General features: G+C 36.2%; 1 protein-coding gene across 3 annotated transcripts in view; it reads right to left on the bottom strand.

The window, feature by feature from the left end:
* The window catches only part of TOX (thymocyte selection associated high mobility group box), a 226,659-nt gene that overhangs the window by 79,450 nt on the left and 122,330 nt on the right, over nucleotides 1–24,879 (bottom strand). For all 3 annotated transcript variants that reach the window (XM_072328671.1, XM_072328673.1, XM_072328672.1), the window contains exon 3: nucleotides 16,599–16,841. In XM_072328671.1, the coding sequence (XP_072184772.1) occupies nucleotides 16,599–16,841 (243 nt within the window). The remainder of the gene's footprint in view (nucleotides 1–16,598; nucleotides 16,842–24,879) is intronic.

Genomic DNA, 24,879 nt, shown 5'->3' with positions numbered 1-24,879 from the left:
GAAGTCTTTAATACATACTTATTAAAGTGTTTAAGAGCAGTTATGTCTCTATCATAAGACTCATAAGAATGACTAAAAGGCCATAAGCTAGTGATAACTAATCATTTGAGTGGTCTTATGGGCTACAAAAGCCAGAAGTTACTCTTAAATTCTTTCTCTAAACACTGAATAGAAGCCTAAGCTTTGATTTTATATACCTAGGTGAATGTTCCAGATGTTCTGGAATGGGCAATTCTCTCACTCTCTTTTGATATCTTCATCTTGTGTCCTAAGTAGACAGTCCTGAACCTCAGAAAATAATGTGAATAAAAGATCAATCACAACTGACGTATTCCCGTAACTCTTACTTTTCTTTACTTGTTCTGTTTGTTGGTTTTGTTTTGTTTTGGTTTTTCCCAATAGAAACCTTCGCTTTGTAAATGTCTACTCATTTTGGCTGCTGCTGAATGCCTGGAGAGTGTCAGTGAAAAATTAAACGTCCTCTGTCTGTTGGATGGAAGCCTACAATGAACATATTTTTACCATAGAGGTGAGCAGACAATGAATGCTGGGTTTGAACATGCAATCACTTCTGACCTCTGAGACACTGCCACCTTATCATATGGAAAGGGAGAAAGAAGCTTATTTCTCTCATGATGGATCCATGAGACAATTCCTAGTCCTCCATTTTATTCACCACATATTGGGTTAACTGTGTCAAACTTTCTTCCAGAGGTAACATTTGAGTCTTAGCTAATGTCAGTCTTAATTAGAAATGAATAATGACATACCTTATGTAAGATTTTATTCCTGACTTCAAACGGAGCTACCTGGGTTTGTTTGGTGTCTTTACTTTGAAGAAAATGTCTTTTATTACTTATTTTAGTACAACACATTAAAATCAAATATCTCCTGTAGCAAAACGATTCAAGTCCCTGGAACTCAAATAATTTTCTAATAAAAAATGCATGAGACAAATAAATGCACTTTATGTTCCACAAGAAAAGGCAGTTTCAACAGGCTAATGCTCAGAGAAAATTCATTTTATCAACCAGCCATTTCATTCTTTGGTGCTGTTACAAGCTCCTTGCAGTTGCTAAGCAACCATAATTCATAGTACCTTTTAATGGATACTCTGCTGCTGCTGAGAACATTAAGGTGAAGAGAATAAATGCCTTGGGTGAATCTTGAAATCTTTCATTATGCATGTCATTCTATTTCTGTAATGCTATAATGCTGAAATGTTTCTGTGGCAGGAAACTGAGTTGTGGTAATTGCATATTCCACTCATATATGTTTTGTAAGCAGAGCAGCACGTACTTGTCTAAAATGAGCTATTTCTAACATGATTGAAATTGGACTTTTCTACTTCTAAAGGTAGTAAATAAATCTAAGGGAGGAAAAAAAAAAGAAAAGAATGAGTCTAGAGTAAAATGTCTTGAAATTTTCAGCAAGAATGACAAAATCCTATGGCATAAATTGAAAGTAATCAAACAGGCTTGATTGTAATGCACAGTGGTATGTGAATATATGGTACACAATTGAAAATGCAAAAAACACAATAAAGAAGCCACATATCCTGTGCAACTTGCATCTTTTTAAAACAGATGAGATTCAAAGATAGGATACGTGTATGCTAGATCAGGCATTCCTTTCTGTATTATTAAAATAAACCTGCTTTCAGCTGAATGCAAATGATGAATATTACACACGTTTCCCACCTCGCTGTTTAGGGTCCTTACTCCTCTTGAGAAATACCTCTCCATACAAGCCAGGGGTGCACTGTTTTGAATGCAATTACACAATTAGGTTTGCATTTTGCAAATATATAGTAAAGACAATAGAATGCAAGATAAAGTCCTCAAGTACTTTCAGTGATGAAAATCACTAAAAAATGGATTTGTTTCTGTGGGTTCAACCTGTGTTCTGATCCTGATGATCTTGTCTATCATGCCTGTTGAAACCAGCCGATGAACCCTTAGGAAGCAACTATACTCAGATAAGACGTGGATTAGTTTCTCCCTGTTTTGAACGTTAGATTGAGTTTTGCATTTTATTTGTTTTAGAAAAAAAATACAGTTAGGCTCAGAAAAAAACCTAACACGTTTTTTCCATACATCTTCTAATTTCATGTCCCTCTTTACCTGCCAGGGCTTGCTATAGGAAATACCAAAGGACACACAGTATTTTTTCATCTCTCCCTCAACCACTTATAGCCTACCCAGGCTAGTGGCCTCAAATTCCTCTTGAAGCATCACTGGCTTCGATCCTGTGTTGTTTAGGGAGGACGAATCAGAGAGCTCTTACAGCCTGATCTGTTCTGATGCTGGAAGGACATAGCCAAACCTTTTGCTTATTCTATCTAATTGTTGTTGAGGAGTGTTTTAAAATCACCTTTCCTAGTCTGATATTTTTGATGGTTGATGAATTTCTGCCTATTCTGGGAAATACGTTTCTTTCATCATAACTCATGAAGATGGAAGATCATATTCTCTCAACATCCTTTTGAAAAATATTTCTCAAGTCAGTGATATGGGGGAAGATGCTGCATGAATATACACAGTTGAAAAGAAGAAGCTGATGGGGATGCAGAGTGAAGACAGAGACTTCACATCAACATACTTTAAACTGAATCTACAGGCCTGTTCTGAAAGTAATGCCTCCCATTTATTATGTTGGTCCACAGTGTCTGTTCTAAAGAGGCTGCTGGTGGTATGGCAGTAGAGGCTGAACCTTCCCATCAAGATTTCATTACCTGCTGTGGCTGTGCAACAGATGGCGACAGAGGGGTGGCCTGACAAAATGGTATCTGAAAAGTATATGTGTATGAAGCAAAGGTGTGTCACTGAATTCCTTCACGCAGAAAAAAATGCACCCATTGACATTCACCAATGCTTGCTGAATGTTTATGGAGACCAAACAGTGCATGGTAGGTGGTATGTTTCAGCAGTGGCAACAGTGACAGTGGGTCAGCTCTGCTGATGCAAATTTTACAAGAGTGGCACTCAGGCTCTTGTCCAATACTGGTAAAAATGCATAGCTAAGGGCAGTGACTATGCTGAAAAACAGTGGTTTTTTGTTTATTATTTTTTTGTAGCTGAAAATTTTTCTCCATCAAATAGTGCTATTATGTTCTTTGTATCTGGTGTAGTTTCCATGGAATTAAAGGGCACTAATTCTGGAGCGACCTACATACTTGTTGAACAGCATAAGAGTTAACCCACACATTGTAACAACAGGAAAAGTAAGAAAGAGTCAAGAGGTTCCAAATTTGGGATGATGAAAAGTTAATGCATAAAGAAGTCAAACCAAATTATTTATTTTAATTTTTCCTACTTCTTAAGTATTAATACATCTTCACTTTCCACCAAATGAAAGCATACTTGACTTTTCTTTCCCCCTCTTTGAATGCATACTTGACTTTTCTCCCACCCTCTTTTCTTCTCCTTCCCTCTTTAATATTTCTTTTGTTTACTACTAGTGACAGGAAACAAGAATGTATGTTTCAGAATCACTATCTAAAAAATGGTTGTTTTCCAGTAAGGAAAATGCTGTCTCCCCTCCAAGCATTGATGGTTTCTCCAAAAACATCCACCAAAATCAAATGGTGAGACAAAGGAGCAGTGGCCTAGCAGTTTAGTTTTCAGAGACTGTTTCACCCTTGTAAATGTAATTTGCTGATGCAACTCACTCATTCCCTTTGCTCCAAACATTCACTATATGCAGTTTTATTTGAGAAGTCCACATGCACCTGAAAAATCACTCAAATCTGTCTACTAATGATTCTCCTTCCTCTATTCTGCTGCTTGTTGTTCTACTGTTTCCAATAGCATATACGTCCCAGAGAGTCTTAGAAGACAGAACAGATAATCTCCTCTGAGTGTTCATATTCTTATTTTTAGGCTTTCAAACCATGGGAACAAATAATGGAAATTTCACATGGAAATCTGAAATTTTAGTCTTCCTGAAAATTATTTTGCTAGATTTCTTGAAATAAATTATGTCTACAGAAAGGCAGGGCCAAATCCAAGGGCTTGTGTCATTTGAATTTAGAATAATGCTTTAGGTACAGTAATATGATGAATGCTTCGTACATATTTTCACTGAAAGCATGGTGACATGCTAGTAGGGGCTGCCCAGAGAAGCTGTGGATGCTCCATCCCTGGCTGTGTTCAAGGCCAGCTTGGATGGGGTGCCTGATCTGGTGCTGATTTAGCAGTTGTCAACCCTGCCCACACCACAGGGCTGGAATTAGAAGATCTTTGTGGTTCCTTCCAACCCAAGCCATCCTATGATTCAGTGATTCTTGTGATATTTCACATGCCAAAATACTTTTTCTTGAAACATCTAACTGTGAAGTAAATACATGTTGACTGTTTATCAAACCTATAATTTCTAAGATTAAGAAAAATTATGCTGTTTTAGTTAATTACAAATTTCCCGTGTTGGAAACCTGCTTTGGTCAATGTACAGCCAATACAAGGATCAAAAATAAGAAAAGAACTCAAAATTAATCTTTTAATCTTCACCATGAAGTAAAGGAAGAGGATACTTCATAGCATTTATCAACATAGGAAGAAAGCAGCAAACCGAGACCTAACCGCTAGAAGGTCACAGCCAATAACATTTCTGCAAATAGAAATGGGTTGCAGAAACATCAAATGCAAATTACTATTTGCTGGAGTATTTTAATAGAGTTCTACGTCACATTACAAAATGTTTAATTGTAACCCCATTTTAATAACACCATCTGATTAAATGAAAAGACGTCTTGCTGATCGCAATTACAATCTGTCAAACTGCATATTTATTTACAGTTTGGTTTCCTAAAACCATAAGATAAAAAAAGGAAACTCTATTCATCTTGTCAGCAAACTATAATTATTGTGTATCCTTCTGTCAGTTTCTGCATAAAACTTTTGGTTCTAAAATGGATCTAATTATAACTACACCAACATTTTTATAAATGCTTGCTTTCCCTTCTTTCCCCTATCCTCTACCCCTCTCTCTCTCTCATCAGTGAATTCTTCGTTGCAAACTCAGAAGGAAAATCTTCTGCTATGTCAGTCACATATTTATTCTATTTTATCTTTTCTATCCTAAGTTATTGTTAGAATACAGAAAACTCTATTCAATATAAATGTTATTTATGGTTCTGCACATTTCTAGCACTGCACTCAAGCAAAGCCACTGGAATAGGACTCCACTGATTTTTCTGCTTTGACATTAACGTCTTGAATATCAGCAGAGAAACTCTTTCCAAGTATATCATGTAGCTCATCTTCTGCAAAGTCTATTTATTGTAATTTATAACCTTTCACAGGAAACAGTTTGCCAGACAAACAAGAAATGAGTCCAAATGTCTGAGCACCAGTGTATGTATCAAGCAGTTACAGAAATTACATCTCAAAGAAAGATCTATTAAATCATCCAGCCCATCTCCCAGCCAGTGCAGGATTTTCCCATACATTTTCCCAGTGCTTTAACGCTACCTGTGGACTATTTGGCTGACATTACAGGTTTTTCTCCTTAACAGCTTTCACCCACTGTTTATTTTTATCCCGTTATTTGAAGTGACATTCCTTAAGTATGATTGCTAAACTTCCATTCCTTCAGAGTAACTTTATAAGTAATGGATGGTGATAAATAAATATCATACTGAAAATATGCACATAAACAATTTCATAAAATAACACACTGTAACTTCAAGAAGAATTATTATCTCAGTGTAGGTTATGGGCTAATGTGATCTGGATAATGATCATATGCTAATAAGATTTGGGAAAAGCTGATTATTTTTCTGCTGTTTCTTAAATGGTCAAATCAGACGTGAACCAAAACAGACTGAGTTGACAGACAACCTCTTGATTATTTATTTCCTGTCTGTTCCATCAACATGTATTATCTACCATTTACTCTTAGATAAATATACATTCTATAAATACATATACAAACACTTCAAAAATAAAGATACCTAAAAGTCAGCTGAAAAGAGAAAATGGTCCATGCTAACCTCCACTGACCGATGAGTTTTAAGTATACAATGAACTAGACAAATTTTTAAGTTTGAGAAACTGTAACCAGAGTTTGTCTGAGGAGTCTGTGCAGTTTTCATTAGAAGAATTCTCTAAAAAATAAAGCAGACAAACATCTGTCAGAAATGACAAACGTTGAGAGTATTCTGCTTATGGGCAGATGACTTTTTAAAGTCCTCCCCTGGACTAGATTAAGGAAGAAACCTTAAAGTTCCTGTTGGACCGGTTTCTGTTATTTGGAAAGTAATATGACATTAACGCTACACTGAGCCAGGATCCAGGTTTCATCACACTTTTTTCCTCTAGTGCAGCTCATTATTTTGATTATATGATCACCAAAAAAATATAAACAGAGCTTGCAATAGTTTTTCAAATGCTGCAGAGGAAATATTTTAAAAGCACAAAGGTACAACGTGAATCATTACTGAAAACAACATTGGTTGAAACACCATTTGAAATATAAAATCTGAATTTTCCGAATTTATAAATAAATGGAATCATCTGCTTGAGTGCTACCTCTGTCCCTGATGAAACTCTGGGAAAGTCCTTGCTTGTTGGACGAAGCACTTCTGAAAATCATATTGGGATTTTCAGGCAGTAAGAGCTCCTAAAATGGAATCCAGAGGCAGAGGATATGAACTATGGAGTTTGTGCAATAACACTGGACATAATTAAAGTCATATTGGCTTGGTGCAGAGTGAGAACTTTCACATCTTTTCTTCTCATTGCATTCATGAAAACTGATGGCAACTGAGAAGAAAAGTGTGCTCTGCAAGTGTCTTGTAGGCACGGGACTGGGAGTCTGGGGCTGTTCAGCATCAAACTGTGTGGTTAAACAGATGCTTCATTTCCCCCTAGAGCTGACTGTGTTTGAAGGGCAAGTGAAACAACCTTCATATGTTTTTCATGGCCCTTAAACAAGGCTGTTGTAATACTTCCAGGTTGTGTGATAGCTTAAAGGTCTCACTTATCATTACATGTAGACACTACAATAGCTCTATACTATTATGACAGTTAACCACGACAGTTAATTCTTGCCTTTATTATATTTGAGGACTTTTGCTAGTTCTAATATTGAAAGTTGTCTCTTGCCACATTACTGCCCAACTTCTTGTTACTGATCATCACTGATGAAATCAGTTCCTGGTAATACTTTCATTATTATGGGTCCTACCAGATAGTCATTTTCTTCCCCTCTTAAGATCTGTCTCTTTCAGACTTTTTCATCTTGGCACTCAGCTGTATTTGCATATTGTGCATTACATTTTGCTGGATTTTTAATAAGGTAAGTGTCTTACTACTCTACAGTATAGTATTTGATAGACAACAGGGACTGATATTGCAAATATCTTCTTGTACTATTATTAGTACATTACCTTCATAGCTAATTACTGACTCAAAGCACTTCAAGACAAAAGAAAGGCCCTAGGAAAGAATAAAATGCTTCTAGTATTTCAAATGTTATGGTTTATTTTTCCTGGAAAACGCAATTTCATAAAGTTTTACCAGTGTTTATTTTACACTCTGTACTTTCTGTTGGGCAACTTAAGCTGCACTTAATATCCAGATCAACACCAAGCCTATTGCACTAAACACTTATTATGTTACTTTATAAGAAAGAGGAATACAGTAAAATTCATTAAACTGGGACCCCATACTTGAGTATTAGGCCATGTGTAGGAAACAGAAGCTTAGTTACTGAGTTAATCTCTGAAATTCTTTATGTGTGAATGAAGGTAATCTTAAAGTGCATTAGAAGAAAGTCCCATCTCTGCATAAAAAAAGAGTTGTGTTTTCACAGGGCCTGATCCTATAAATCCTCCGTGCCCAGGACTTTTGTTTTTGTTGCTAAGGACCAAAGCATCTAATTTTAAAAATCTTTAAAGACAAGTTAAATTTTGTAAGTATGAAGTGAAGGGACATGGACTTCCTTATAGGAACTGGTAGGGAAGTGTAATTGCGAAGACTGAACATGGAGTAGACTACTGCTGTCATCCATTAGGTATGGCAGATCTCACTTCAGCAACTAGGCTACTACCCTCATTAACTTAACTAGCAGAGGCAATTATTTATAAAGTTACTAAATATCAGACACTGCAACATCATTCATACCCTAGAGTTTTGGTAAAAATCTATGATGTAACCACATGCAGTACACTGTATAAATCTGTTGTATCTACTTCAATAATTTGGCACTAGTTTCAGTTCCTGTTTAACATACAATGCACAGAAAATCAGTTAAGAGCATTCATTTTCATATCTCTACTGCCCAGTTCACAAAGTTATAAATGCTGTTCAAAACAGGTGTGTGAGTGAGGCTACATAGATGAGATCCTAAGTGGCTGTAGTACAGGATTATTCCAGCAGTGGAGGTTAAAGGTTTACATGCTGTCCCTAGAGAATCTCAGCATGAGAAAGGGCATTTATAAAGTGTATCTGTACAGATTCTGTGTTAGTGAAGAGGAAAAGAAACAGACAGACATCAAGCTAAAACGAATCTTTGTGTTACTGAAGGGACCTAGGGAAGAGTAGAGTTCCTTACATTTCACAGTTGCCTTGAGAAAGAACAAGGGATAAAAATAGGAAATGTTATTTTTTAGATTTTGTTTTCTCCAAATATCAAAACACTGCCAAGTAGAAACTTTTCTTCCTGCAGAGTTATACTTGCTGCTGCAAAAAGTCATAACAATATTGAGGGAAAACAGAAACAAGGGCACTTAAAGTATTGTGAAAATAATAAACCAGATGAAAAACAGTGTGAACTATTAGCTGGACCTCTTAAATTCTTTCAAGTCATTAAAAAAGCAAGAAAATCAAGCATGCAGTATTTTTTCTAAAGTAAGTTAAAGTAAATTAAAGTTTTTCTAAGTATGTATGACTATATGAATTCACTCTCCACTTCAAACCCACATGAAGTTCTGGGCTGCTGTTGTCCTAAACTTTAGCACATGCGAACTTCCAGCATGAAAATGGCAGACTGAGTTAAAACCCTGCAAGACATATTGGAGTTCTGTCCATAAAACCTATCTTTCTGCTCCCTGAGCAAGATAACAAGATGAGATGAGCTGATGAGTGCCGTGCAAATCCATGCCAGGGGTTCACTCTTCTCAGTTGCTTCAGAGATTCAGGTGATGCAAATACATCCCTTTAAAAAATGAAAACAAGTGGAAAAACATGCTATTCCACCTGATGCACAAAACTCTCCTTTTCCTCTGCACTGAGGGCTTCACCTTCCTTTTTGTCCTCACAAAAGCATCTTCACAGTTTTTGAGAAAGATTTTTCATTTCTATTCCATCTACATGATCACTAAAAATTTCTTTTTGCCAAAGACTGAGTCTTCAGACACATTTCATTATCTTGCTGCTCTCGACAACTACACTCAATGTTAAAAGCAGCAGATAAAAGTCAACAATCTCTCCTGCTGAAACCCCTGAATTTCTGACATTTTCTGAGAGTTAAGATTTTCTATTTGCATACTCTATTATCTGTTTTGTTTGACACATGCAGCTATGATTCTGCTTATGTATTAATCACTCCTGTGAGTACTTCACAAGTGAGGTACTGCATCATATGCCATCTTTTTATATCATATACCAGCTTTCTGTCCTTGCCTCATTCCCTGTGTCTTAGCCTGTGCCCATGCTTGGGGATCTAGGTAAAGAAACATGTAATACTTGTACTGGGATATTGTTATGCAATTGCATGTAGCAAATAAAGTCCTACTTAGAAAATGGGTATCTGTTGTGAAAGTAGTTTACCAAAGTATTTTCTATAGAGGGTGGTTTTCAAAAATAAAATACGTCACGTTGTTATTTCTTCTTGAAATAACACCGAATTCGCCTTCTTAACTAGTTTGTGAAATATATGAGGTACACTGAGTTTCAACAACTACACTCATTTAAAGCATGATGCTTAAATCAACAGCTTCACTGGCAATTACAAAGATGAGACCTGGAAGTACACCTCCCAGAAATGGGTTCTGGTCATTTGTGTATATTTTTCTTGCAGTGATGGGCAAATGTTTACCTGCTTCATCTTTAATGTAAGTTTTTAGTAGTTACAGACAGAAGCAAGTTTTTCCAGATGCTTTAAGATCAGAAACAAAGCTAAGCCCATGAAAAACACTAACTAAAAAAATTCTCACAGCAATTCTAGTTCTAGCTTTGAGGTGGGGTCCACCAGTAGCTTGCAACCACAGGATCCTGATTTTTATTGTAGGGGAAAACTGCAGAAGTGTTATCAGTTGAGTCACTATCAGTGACATTGGGTCTACCATAGCATAATGTTCATTGCCCCCAGGGAACAAGAGGACCAACAGGAAGGTTCTGGTCCCTTGGCTGCAGCTGGAAATTCATTAGACCAATCCCAGCTACAGCAGATCTGTTAGAGAGATGCCCTGTCTTGATTTCAATCCTCAAAAAACTCACAGCCTTCACAGAGTATTAAATACATGGTAAACCTCTGTTACTGTTAAAAATGCGTGTTCTGTTTCCAGTCTGATTTTAAACAGCTTTACCTTGTAGATATTGAAAGTTTTAATTTTATTTATTTATTTATTTATTTTTAATATAGCACAGCAAAAGTCTTCTATTAGCATATATGCAATTTATAAAACCTTGATCAAGTTACATCTTAATCAGCTTCTCTGCATATATTTTCTGTTGCCTTACTGATGACAAAACATATAGCAGACATCAAAAGTAAGGGATGATAAACATGATGTCCCAGAGCCCTGGATGGAATAAATCATCATAATTCCAGAGAAGACAATAAAGACATGCCAACTGACATCAGCTGAAGATTTGGCTGTGTATTCTTACGGTACAAAACATGCACTAACTGTTTTAACCTTTTGTCACATAAAGCTTATTGCAGTGAGATAACTCAGCTTCTAAATTAAGGTTTGTGAGGTTTTGTTTGTTTGTTTGCTTTTTGTTTGTTTGTTTGTTTGTTTTTAAAGAAAGATATCCTGCAAGAATTAAAAAGTGGCTTAATAAGAGGAAAAGAATATTTTTACACAAGGTATTCTATGACCTGAGCTTTATAATTTGGTGGTTCTGATGGCAATAATTCACTGCAGTAAAATTTGGGGTAGCAGCAGGTCTGTGTAGCATAACACTAAATTTTAATGTAAACTGAAGACCAGAGCCCGGTAATGACACACAAATGTAAAGTATTCACCAGAGACTAAAAGTATCTTCCACCACTACCATGCAATACAAGCTAGAAAAAGTATCCAACTGTGATGCAAATCTCAGCACTCAGGTTAAAAGGTACAAATTTTTTGTGTTGTTATGAAAATAATTCATTTTGTTCATCAGCACCATAAATTTCCATTTGACTCAGTAGTTTGCATTAACTCCTAAAAGTGACAGAAAAATCAACCACATAGGTCAGCCTCAAGATGAGTCATGAAGACTGAATTTAAACTAATATTTATGAAACTCTTAAATACATCCCAGCTATAACAACAACAATCTCCTGTATTGGATTTCTTAGCAACTGCACTGTGAATAAGAAATGCCAGTGCCATTCCACCTGCAACAAGAAATGGGAAAAAAAAACAAAACAGCTGCCTTCTTTCCTTCAATATTACACAGTGGCACATTTTGTTTAAGAAATTATTCTCTCATGGGTGGCATATCTAAAAAATATAGATCATGAAAAAGTATAGTGTAATGGTATAGTGTAATTGTTCAGGCGTTGATGAATTGGGGCATAATGTTAAATAATTATTCATTGGCTTTATTCTTCTGTCACAGTGGATAAATAAAGCTCTTTATTGCTTTTTTTTATTATTTTTTTATTTTTTTTTTAAATATAAGGACATGAGCCTTTGTGACACACATTTTATTTCAAACTAATACTTCTATTATTCCACCATCTGAATAATTATAGCTGATATCACCTACTCTTCAGTGCCCTGGAAGATCTTTAGCTCTAGTCCACTGTTACATATTTTATGCATTACGCAAAATAAAATACCTCAAGATTTTGAAAATATTTATTTTTAAAACAGCAATGGAATTGTCTGTAATCACATTTTCTGCTCTGCTTTGAAAGCAGCATTATTCAATATGCCAGTGGTCTTTTTCATAAGAGCAACATATTAGAAATTCATGCTGCTCTAATATATGTGAATTCAATGATGTACTGCACTCCCTATAGACCTAAAGAAACATTTCTGCTTCAGTTTCATGTGTCCTGCACATTACCTACTGATGTGGTGGTTGTCAAAACAGTTGTACAGGAGTCTTTGAATTCAAAGCATACCTTGACTGTATACTAAAAATGACAATAAACCTAAGTATATACATTATGCTGGCGTTTGTTGCCCGTGCAAGTAAAGCATTTGGGAAATCAATCCTCTGATTTTATTGCCTTTTAACATCTTTTGCACTTTAAAGTTCAAACCCAGGAATTTAAAGCATTCCAAGAAATTGAAGTCTCATTTCTTTCTTGCAAATTTTCTATAGTATACCATCACAAGTAACATCTTCAAAAAGATCAGAACAGAGATGAACTGAAAGCATTCCAAAAATAGCTTTTCTTTCTGTATCTGAAAACAACAGTGTGATTTTAACCCTAGTTTCTTGAGGAAAAAGGAACCATTTATAGTACATATTAAAGCTGAAATGACTGTAATTTCGTTGATAGAAAGGACACACAGTAAAACTCACTCCATACAACACATCTAGAAGCACATTTCAGATAAATGCCCATTTTCAAAGATGGTGTGTATATACATGCATTTATTTGCAAATGTTGGAAGAGTGTTTCTTGTAGTTCTTGGAATATTTTAGGAAAATTAATGCAGAGAAGTGCTGGCTGGTCAAGGCCTAAATGAAACTGAACCAAACCTACATTCAATTATAGTACACTGGAAAGGGATTGTTATTCTATTGTGTAAAAACAAACATGCCTACAGAACACCAAGACATGTTCATTAAACAGCGAAAGCTGTATCTAACCAAATCCAATTAAGAAGCAGGAATATAAGCCATGTCTGTTTGGAAGAAGATCCTTGGAGAGCTGCCACATGTGGACCACCATGCTGGGGCTGGACTATGCTGCCATACTCACATCCTCCATGAATTCTGTAGATGTCTCAACCCCCAATAACCAATGCAAATGCAAATATAATGAGCATCTGAATAAATCTGTATGTGTCTGTACGGTATAAATGAGTGTGTGTGTTGCGCATGTATGCATGTGTATGTCACCTAAGTGGAAAAATATGAATAAATAAATGTAGAAGTCAACATATGAACTGACAGCACAATGCCAAAAAAGAGAAATGCTAGTGATTTTTTTTTTTTTTTTTTTTTTTTTTTTTTTTAAGTACTGGGAGCACAACAGCAACTTCAATCATACTAAAAACTTCAAAGGAGGTTAATTCCAAATTTAAGTGCCCGACAGTAAATAGTAACAGGAAATTTTCATCTCCCAGCATTGTAAAATTTTTTCAGAAAGAATTCCCACAGTGTAAAAAAACTGTAAGAAGCTGATCTCTAATAAGAATTCACTAAGCCAGGAGTGGGTTCTTATTGTGTGTGTTTAAGCCCTTCCACGGAGAAGAACGCTTACAGAACTTGGGGGCAAATCCTGCAATCCTTACTCAAAGAGATTTCAGTTGCAGCTTGGAGGGAATGCTGTACACTATGAAACCATAGTGTAAATGAAATGCTACAGTGTACAAAATGCTTTACAACTTTGCTTTTGAGCTCAATGTGCTTCCTTTCTCTCATTTAGCTAGCACTGATTAACACTTTATCTATAAAAATCAATTGAAATCCATTCATTGATTCTAATGCTGACAAAACATTAGGTATTGTTGTTACAATACCAACGTGGTTTAAAAACTTGCTAAAAGGAAAGATGTTAAAACTAAAAGAATAATCTTCAATCAGATGCACATTGCACTGCAGCTGAATTTGTCCCACTGCAAGAAAAATTTGCTGAAGATGTGAAATTAATTAGGGATAGAGAACTGCTGACAGGTTAGAAATTTTTTTCTAAAAATACTTATTAGTGCCCTGAAAAATGAAGAGATATGCACAGTTCTAAGTGATGGCTGATATACTAGAAATTATACATAACAAGGGTTTGGGCAGATTGGAGAAACTTATACATTACATTCTATGCAGGGCAATATAAAAGTGATTTAGGCAATCAGTTGTTAAATGGATCAGAGTTTGATGAGGTAGTAAAAGGGAAACTTGGAGATAAGTAATAGCAAGAAAGAAGAGGTATACTGGAGAAGAAAAGTTGTAAAGTTTCTGGATTATAAAGAAGAGCTTCAATACTATGTAAAGAATGCTAAATCTACAAGATCCTGTTTTTCTTCATCAATGGAAGGCCAAAAGCACAATGGAACCATTCAATTCACTGAAGAAGGCACTGAATTCACTAAAGAATGAACTTAAATTATCTCTCTCATGTTAATTCCTCTTGTTACCAAATTCAAATCCGTGGAACCATACTGCAGAACACTATTTGAGCTGTACAGAATTGTGGTGTTAACAACCTACCAGTTGTACTAATGTGAAATGTAGCTTAATCCCCTTGACAGGCAAGACAGCTTGAGCTAAAACTATTGCTAGTTAAGAGGCCCTCTTGCATGTGAAGGGCAAGCAAGTTAAGGATAACAATGGAGTTAGCCTATGATACGTTAAAGATCGTGCTTTTTTTTTATTGAATGAATCCTGAGAAATGACTGCTTAAATTTAATGCATATTTTCCTGAGTTCTGATTTTTTATTTTAATTTATTTATTTATTTATTTCTGATCTATGCTAAGTCCCAGTAGCTAAATTGTCTAGTTATAAGTTATATTATTCAGGTCTTTTTTGCATTTGCCCTAAATGCAATAATTCACTGTGATGTTCTACAAACTCTCAAGCCCTTTGTTCAGAGCCTGTTGCAAGAGGTTAATGCGGAACATCAGACCTTAAAAGAATGCATAGTTTTGAGCCATAACCATGGCTCAGAAGAGGTCAATCCAATGAAATGATTATCTTGCTGGAGTGCCACGAGTTTCTCTTACTTTCTTTGGTTCATTCATAGTTTTGATTCTGAGCATCTCACAAAGATTTAGCTCCTGTTCTTTGCATATGCTTTGTAGAAATGAAAGTAAAATTAAGAAACATTTCCACGAAGCATATTTAATATTTCTGCATGAAAATCTGTCCTCCTACCCTCACCTCCCACAACTGAACATAACCTTGGCGTCAGAGTCTGACCTCAAAAATGAAGTATTCAACATATTCATAAATCAATAATATCTAATCAGCATATAAGAAGCCAAAAGTAGTCTACCTGCTGTACGGCTTGTTGGACATTCTCAGAGCGAATGCAGAGCTCCTTGCAACCATGGCATCTTTATTTTAATTAAGTTGCAGTGAGCTCTGTGATAAGGCAGATTTTCATTGCAAACTATTTTCCTTCCAGCTTACAATCTCAGTTCTTTGGCCAACCTGGCTTTCCCCCAGCCCCTGCCTCTGAGGCTGTTTGCCTGTGGGGCAAGTGGGGAGCTGAGCTCAGATCTCTTAGCCCTGTACCTCCCCATGCAGCTCCTATGCTGATTTATTATTTTATTTTAGTCAATACAGTGAAGAGCTAGTGAGGTGGAAGCCTCAGTCCTTAAGCACAGAGCTTCCCAGCTGGGACACAGCTCACTAAATCTCTGATTGTCTTCTTGGTGAGAAGCCCAGACAATAGGGCTAGGAAGAGCAGATCCTTAACTTCATCTGTCTGGATCTGCGCTTCCATTTAGAAGAGTTCTTGGAGTCTAGTGAGTCCCACACAACACCAGGTCCCTTCCCCTACCAGAGGATTTTTTACTTTCTGGTTTAGAATTTGGTGCCAGCATGAAACAATGGCCTTCATAAAAAGGTCTTGTACGGAGCTGGTAGGCAGGCAGTATACTAATTATTTGTAGAGCCCACTTGAAAATGTAACATGTAAAGTAGCTCTGCAGTTGTTGCAAGCAATTTAGCATTCAAAGAAGTGATTTATTATATAAAGCTTCCCAAGACTACAACCATAATGACTGTCTGACAGATTTTATAAGCAAATTGTCCAGTCACTTCAATTGGATTCTGTATGGGTACGGACTGGAAACTGTAAAAAGGCTATACAATTTGGCCTAGAATCAGAAATAACATTTGCTGTTTTCCAAACGTGTGGTAAACAAGAAAGGAGATATTACATTTTTTGTACATCTTTCAGTACATGCTAATTAGAATGGAAAGAGCCTCGAAAGAAAAAAAACATAGAACAACAGCCATCTGGATCCAAATCTTGTTCCAATAAAGTCAAAACCTTGGGCCTGCTTTTGTCATTACTTAAACCTGCATAATGTAGGGCTAATACTTCTCCAGACAGTGGGTATCATCTTGGCTTTGAGGAATTCACCTGTAAAATCCTCTCTGCCTCAAGTAGGAGGAGCATTTCACAGTATGATGTAAAACTGAGGATCAGGTCAGCTTGCTCTATGACCTGCATGGAAATTACCCCTGGGTCTTTATGTACACATTTTCACAACTTAAAGTAGTACAAAAGGGAAAGACTGAAAATGCTTACCACAGAGAGTGAATTGGAAAGCAGTGTCCCATCTTGGCCAAGCATGTTGGAAACTGTAATTTCAGGTAAATCCATGTTTTGCGGGTGGAATGGAAGTAGGCCATTATGGTTCATAGGATGACACAGAGAGTGATATCCAGACTCTATTTCATTCAAGTGTACCAGTGAATGGTCAGGCAATGATGGAGGAGTGATGGGAGGTATGTTAAAATCTTCACTTTCAAGACTTGGGCCAGGAAAAGACTGAAAAACAAATACAGAAATTGCAATGAAAATCACATGAATACCAAACAATAATAATAACCGAAGTCACACAAAACAAACAAAAAGAGTCCAAGCCACACACTGCTAAGCAGGAACTTCAGCTTTACAAAGAGAATATTTTAAACACCCACATATTATAACAGTGGAGTTTCACTATTATGTATGGAAAAAAATTACCTCTAAGGCATAAGACTCTCTGATACTTTCACAGTTTCCACTAGAAAGAGACTTTTTGTTTTTTGTTTTTTTTTTAAAGAAGTTGAATTCAAGCAGATTTCAAGGGTTCTATTAAAATTTTCTTTGAGTGATCATACAGATGAATATCTTTTTCATGGGGATTGTGGTAAAGGGAATGCAATTCTTAAAATTAACATTGGCTCACAATGGTTCACTGGACTCCCTGACACTCAGATCAAGAACTATCCAGTAAGAAAGAAAAATATTGCTCTTAGTCTTACAACCAGGCATTTGTTCTGCTACAAAGAAAAACAAATAAATATAGAAACAGTACACACTTTGTATGAATATTCTAGATGTTTATAAAAATACATTTCCAATGTCTCAAAAATACAGACTTTTCTTAATCTATAATGTCAAACATACATACATTTTGTCAGACATATAAATTAGTTTTTCCATAAATCAACTGTTTGGTTGCCCACTGCCATTAAGTAATAGAATTGCTCAGGTTGGAAAAGACCTTAAAGATTATTAAGTCCAACCACAACCTAACCGTACAACCCTAACTCTAACAACCCTCTGGAAAATCATGCCCCTGAGCACCACATCCAAAAGGTTTTTGGTGACTCAGCCACCTCCCTGAGGCTATTCCAGTGCTTAACAACTAAAGAAGTTTGTTTTTGTTTGTTTGTTTGTTTTTTTATTATTATTTTTTAAAAACTTCCTTAGTTCTGCTCACCATACCATTCCTGATACAAGCCAGGATGCCATTGGCCTTCTTGGCCACCTGGGCACACTGCTGGCTCATATTCAGCCGACTGTCCATCAGCACACCACGGTCCCTTTTCATTAGGCAGCTTTCCAGTCACTCCTCCCCAAGCCTGTAGGGTTGCCTGGGGTTGTTGTGACCAAAATGCAGGACCCGACACTTGGCCCTATTGAAACTCACACAGTTTGATTCAGCCCATTGATCCAGTCTATTCAGGCCCCTCTGTAGTGTCTTTCTCCCCTCTGGCAGACCAACTCTCCCTCCCAACTTGGTGACATCTGCAAACTTACTGAGAATATATTCAATCCCCTCATCAAGATTATTAATAAAGTTAAATAAAGAAATGTTAAATAGAAGAGGTCCTAGTACTGAACCCTGGGGGACATCAGGGGATACTGGCCGCCAACTGGTTATCCAACTGAAATTGATCCAAGGAAAAGACACAGGCAAAGTCAGAGCAATGCACCAACAAGAATAATTGATATTATTTATCTACATTCTTCATGGAGCACGTAGGCTCACTTGGGGAACAAGGGTAGCTATGCTTTGATTTCTTAAAGGGAAAAGGTGAGCAGCATTAGATGCATGATCCAAATGAAGAGTTAAAGAGATTAGTTACAGTGGTTCAGGCACTTTGAACCTCCTTTTAGAAAATGTTAGTCTTTATACACACCACAGACACAGTCCTGAGATTTATAGCACAGAGAGGCTAGCTCCATCCTTTTTGCTCTTCTACAACATGACACTGCTGTAGATGCTGCCTTTCTTTAATCTGGAAGTGCAAGGACTTAAATACATTCTGCAGCTGCAAAGTACCTTCAAGAAAGATGAAAATGAGGCAATAATTTCAAGGAGCAACTATTAGAAGACAATGTTTTCCCAAATACAAATTTGTAAATAGTATGGTGTATGAATTCATACAGAAGGACAAGGGAAGAATCAATGCCCAATTATCAACAAAGAGGTTTTCATTAGTTATCATAGTAATACTGTCTTCTCCAATGTCTATGGTTGCTCTTTTACATCCATGTATGAGCATGGATATAAAACTTTAGCAATCAACAATAAAGAGTGTTTCATATAACAAAGAAGTTAGTCCAGGGCACATTGCCCTACTTTTGGTTGTGTTGGCTGTTTCCCAAAAAGGTTTTCACTTCTGTTACTGATTATCTTAGTACAAAATAAAACAGTGATCCTAAACTGCAAAGACAAAAGTGAAACTCCAGAGAATGAAAACAACAGGACAGGGTTTGGCGGTGATATCATTATCCTTACTTGTGAGGAATTTGGTCCTGTCGATGTTTTATAGCTGTATTTCTCAGGAGTTTGCTACCTTCCTGCCCATTTGCTCTTCCTTATATGTGAGATGGTGTGAGTCTTTGTTCATTTCTAAGAGGTATTTGCCCCTGCTTTAGAAACTGCCAGCAGAGACATCACCAAGGGAGGAAATATATACAGTAAAAATATATTCTCACAACATGGAGAGAGGTTTACATACGGTAAAGAAAATATGTCATGTTTGCTCAACCATAACAAATCAGCTGTGCAAAACCACATAAAGTATTATGGACACTGTATACACCATTTTCTGACTACTGTTACACAAGACAGATGATGAAGAAGAAAGATCTCTAAGTGTCTAACACAAGAAGAACAAAACATCAATGAACAGAAATGAAGGAAGAGACAACACCCATAAAGGTGTTCTGGACCAGAGCTATCTCACACATATACAAAAAGATTTGGCTGCCATAATCCTAGTGAGTTTAAATCCATGTACCTTACATTTACCACGAGCGATTTATGAGCTGTGGAAATCAGATATTCTGAGTTCAGTGCTGTCTTTTCCACTACCCCAGAGGACTGATGGCCTTTCCCCTGACTTTTCAAGTTATAAAGCAGCATTAATCTAAGATTTGATTTCTCTCTCTCTCTCTCTCTCTCTCTCTCTCATGCTATCCTATAGTGAAAATACCTTGTGCTTCATCGTTGAAGAATCAAGATGTTCCTGTTCAACATCTTCCAGAAGAAGAAGATCTACTGTGAAAGGAAATATTCCTTGACCAAACATAAATAGCCTGGGTGTGCCTACACATCTAATATCGTGGGTGTTCAGCAAAACAGCTATTTTATTTGTGCACCTTTCTTGCCTGGAAGAATGGACAGTCCAGCTTTTGCTGTAATTAGACTTTGATTTGCTGTTTCAATTGTCTTTAATTAGTAACACTTAAAAAATGGTGGAAGCAACTGCACTGCATTTATGACATTAACTTCACTTATAGAAAAGGTAGCAAAATACTAGTGCCATAAAATTACACAACTCAAATTGTGTCATGTGTAACTGTATATATTGTGTGAACTAAACATTTTAAATACAAGGTTTCTCTAGGGCTATTAAAAAAAAAGTTATTGCTTGAGAACTGGTTAGGCTGTACTTGTTCCCACATCAGCGTTGATTATACTTGAGGAGGCTTCTGAAAGTAGTATGAGTAGTGTAGGCAATAGCAACATAGCAAAACAACATATAATTTGTATGGCGTGAATCACTAACTGTAGTAAATATAATCCTATCATACTATGGAATCAAATGAAAAAAAAAAAAAAGAAAAAAAAAAAAAAAGCCAGTTATAGAGCACTAGTGCTTCCTATACACATACTTCTAATTATTTTTTCTTTTAATTTTATTCAATAAAAAAGCACAAACTATTTGTCAATTTCAAACAAACTAGGCAGAATGTAAGTACAACTCATATGCATTAGTAATTATTGCAGCCCACAGAATTAGCTTTTCCTAGAGCATGGGGAGAAGGATTACAGTCTCTCTACACTTCCCTCCAGGTTTCTTGCTTTCATGGTTAGCTTTAGCATCAGCACAATTTTCTGCACTTAGAAAGATACAGAACACCTCCATTTCATTCTAGTGGTCACAAAAGTACCAGCAAACTTTCCTTTTCACTTTTGAATCAAAAAGAGTAGCTTTATTTACTTTACCACAGAGCTGCCAGGAACTTTGCCAGTGGTTGTGCTTTCATATCATGACTGTGGTAGTGGTTTTTCTCAGCTCTTCAGTTTAGGGGAACTTCCTAGCTCTTTATTACATTATAGAGAGGAAGTCCTTAAAGTAACACCATCAACCCCACTGCAAAGCACTGAAGGAATACAAGGCTTTAATTTTACTTCATATTAAGAAGATTTTCACTACATCTGAATTTATTACAAGCAGATTTCAGTGTATTTCAGATGGGAGCTACACAGTGGATGCTTCAGAACTAAACATCCTTTAATCTGGGCTATTTAGAGAATTGAAAATATCAGCAAATCATCTGAATAAGTGATGCCTTCTCAAACCTAAAGGACAATATTCTGTGGTTTTGGTTAAATATCTGTGACATTTCTGCCTCTAGTGATGGAAACTTCATAAAACAAGTGCTCTTTGTGATAACCATCCTGAGATGAAGAGACCTAATTACCTATACCACTTTAGCCGATAATTTTATGAGATAAGCTTGCCACAATATAATTGTATGAATGCTTAACCCTGAGTCACCAACCTACCAAAGTCCAAACTTTTGCTCCTGAATAATGACCTTCTTGGTCTGCTTCAATTTATCTTTTATGCCACTTAGCCTTGTAACATTCAGCAACAAGACAGAGAAGAGGATCAAAACTGGGGATGTATACTCATCTCAAAGGCTATGCATTCTGTAACACTAACTGCACCAACAAAATCTTGCATTTATATTTTTTAGGAAGCCAGACAGTCATTATCAGAATAATAAGGAAAATGGCTGTACAATCTGACTGCATAAGAACTGAAGAAATATGGAGAGAAAAAAAAAGAGGAAAGAAAGACTTTCTGCTTAAATAACCTACATTGATGTCTGCATATTTGCCAGAAAAAAATGTATGTTTCAAAGAAATTTAAAAAAAGAATAATTAAAAAGCAATTAGAGAAGGGAAAACAAGGATACCATAAACAGACTGACCACAAGAGGCAGCAAGCATTCAAATATCCAATATAATTCTATTCAGAAAATGCAAAATCATTACTATATGACAACACAGCAGAAAACATACATTAAGAAAGTCTAATCTGTGTGCTCAGTGATTGTGTCAGTCACCAAATGTGCACTCAACAGATGCTAGTATTAGTAACAGTTCTTTAAAAAATTGAAATCTGCCTATAGATATTTTCTTTAAATGAAATGAATGGTACTGCCAACTATGTAGAGCGTGTCTTAATTTTTCATTTGCACCAAGGCTTCTGCATCTGAACTGTGGAAAAATGCCAGTTTTTAAAAGATAGATGCTTCAGGCTGTCTCCTCTTCTATTATTGAACACATTGTTACATAACTGAAATAGTTATGAATCGAGAGTAATGTAAAAACAATGAGTTCATTAGAAGAGTAAAAACTGCAGTGTACCTTATGCACATTTGAAAGTTGGGACAGTATATTTGAGGGCAGACATTTCTAGAAGTTTTAATAGGATCAACCTTATCTCTAATTCCTAAAAGGAAGACCTTCAAAAGCAAGTGTTTTTTCAGCTTCTTTTGTCTCTGCATGAACAAGACTTGATAGCTTTAGACTACAATGCATTACTGTGGAAACCTTCGGTCTGTTACATAAATCATCTTAACACTCAGCAAGAATTGTCCAACAGTGCCATTGATATGTTCAAGTCAATGATCCTGCAAACAATTTTTTTTGTGCTTCTTCATATGGCAGACAACAGTAATAAATCATATTCATTTTAAAACATACAATATACTAATTTATCAAGCAACACCTATCAAAAGTGTATTACAGGGGAAGGTATAACTTTCTTCTATTGCGTTAATCAATTTCTCTAATTTACATTAGGTAAAGGGCAAAGCCTCAAGCAAAACATTAATTTTCCAGTACCAGATGAATTCTATTTTCAAGAAGCAGAATGTGCTGACAATGTTATTATTGATTTAAAATAATCACAATTTCAAAGTTAACTGAATTATGTAGATGAGAAGTTCCACTCAAGAATCTTTTCATTAATTTTATTAATTTCATATCTGTAAACTATAGTAGTTCACTGCAAAATGCTTTTCAATGAAGATTTTAAATTGACTCACGTTTTAAAGATGATAATGAATAGAAACATAAATGTTAAAAGAGATTACAAGAGTTGGGCTCAGCAAATATCAATACTGTTATCAAAGCAATTGAGCTTCCCTTCACATAAAGACCCAGCTGTGCAGTTTTCCTGCTTATAAAGGTGGAGTAACTTTCCTCTTAAAAGTGCAAATCTTTTTTAGAATTACTGAGCAGACCCCCCCAAAGCAACTCCTTAGGAAAACTAAAGCTCTCAAGGCACACACAGAGCATCCTTACCTCTCCAGCCTGGAGCTTTGCTCAGCTCGCCTGCACCACACTCTAACCCTCTTAATGCATCCCAGTGAGGACCCATACAGGTACTTGTAGCCACCTTTTCACTTCTCTCCTGAAAGGCACTGTGAGGCACTTGGCTCCTCACAGAGCTATAGTCCCTAATAGCACAACCCCCAGATTAACATAGCTCCTGCTTGTCCAGCATTTTGGAGATGATCTAAGAAAGGGAGACTTTCACCTCCATGGCTTTCCAGCACATAACTTCCTAAAGATGAGCAGGATAGTTCCCTCCCCTCACTGCTGCATTTTCAGGTTGTTTACAGATCTGGTAAATGAGGCAAAGTAGAACAGTCACAATATATATATATTTAACAACAGGAACAATAACATTATTACTAATTATGATACCTGCAATCTTAATGTAATTTGCGATTCTATTTGACAGCTTTTGGTTTGTACTAACTGCAGTCAGTATTACCTATGTTATAATCTTGAAATAATGCTATGAATTGGGTACTGTATTTTCAGAATATTCTTCCTCAACTTCACATAAAAAGTGTATTAAAAATAAAGCACTTCTACCAATCTTCTCTGCAAAATGTACCTAAAATATTCTCACTACAAAGCAGTAGGTAATAAAACCAGAAAAATGCATATTCAATTTAACTAAAAAAAAAAAAAAAGTCAAATAGTCACAAATTTTGCTTCTCGAAAATATAGATGATACACCACATTTAACCTGTCAGAAGCCTCATTAGCATCATAGACTCTAAACCAGCAATCAAGACAGTGTGCTTTTCACGTGTTTACATTTTTAAATGCTCTTAAAATAGCAATAGTATAGATTTACATTAAGTATGGCTGCTTAGGGGGCAAATATTTTGTCTAAATTTCCTCATCCCTTCTGAAAAAGACACCTAAAAATGAAACGATGCTGCACTCAGAGCACACAGTGACAAAAGACAAAGATTCCTTCTCAATTTTTCCCTCCTCTTTACTTATAACAGTTCAGGAACAATGGATTGATTGCTTTCCATTTTTCAGGACAGTGGGTCCAACCCACATTACCGTTCTCCTAAACTACTGTTGAAAACAGGCATTTCTCAATGTCTGATTTCATGTAAAAAGTTACCACTCAAGAAAACAAAGATTGAAACTGAGGTATGGTGACTCCTCATAATTCTTCTGACTTCTCTTTTGCTTAGCCCTGTGTCAATCTCAGGAAAACCTGAAAGCTTAGGGTTATGTGAGCTCCCAGTTTCTACCACTGATGTTAATGCCTAGATTTTGGACCAAGGGCTTGACAGTAAGGAGGACAATGAAGATTCAGTACACAAACAGGCAAAATTTATTCAAGAGAGTAAAACTGGAAGGATCTGGCCCTCTATTAATAAAGTGTCATGTAAGCAGTAAGACTGCTGAGACCTTAGTAATAAGCTCAATCATACTAATATCACACCAACCATCAGTTGCATTAAGACATTTTTATAAACTGCAAGAAATATGTGAGCTATTACAAGATATAATTCTGAAAAACAGACTTCTATGTAAGAAGCCAATTTAAGAGGAAAACAACATAAACAATAGTAACTTGTGTGCTCAAGTGAAGCATCTTTTTAATTTTGAGTAATGAAGATGTCAAGCCAAATGCTAGAGTAGTTTAACTTAATTAGGTGGCCTATTTTTCCAGGCAGCCTTTCATTT

This window comes from Excalfactoria chinensis, chromosome 2, assembly GCF_039878825.1.
Source record: "Excalfactoria chinensis isolate bCotChi1 chromosome 2, bCotChi1.hap2, whole genome shotgun sequence".
Classification (NCBI taxonomy): Eukaryota; Metazoa; Chordata; class Aves; order Galliformes; family Phasianidae; genus Excalfactoria; species Excalfactoria chinensis.
Note: the sequence above shows the minus strand (reverse complement) of the source record. Positions and strands in the feature narration are given on the sequence as shown.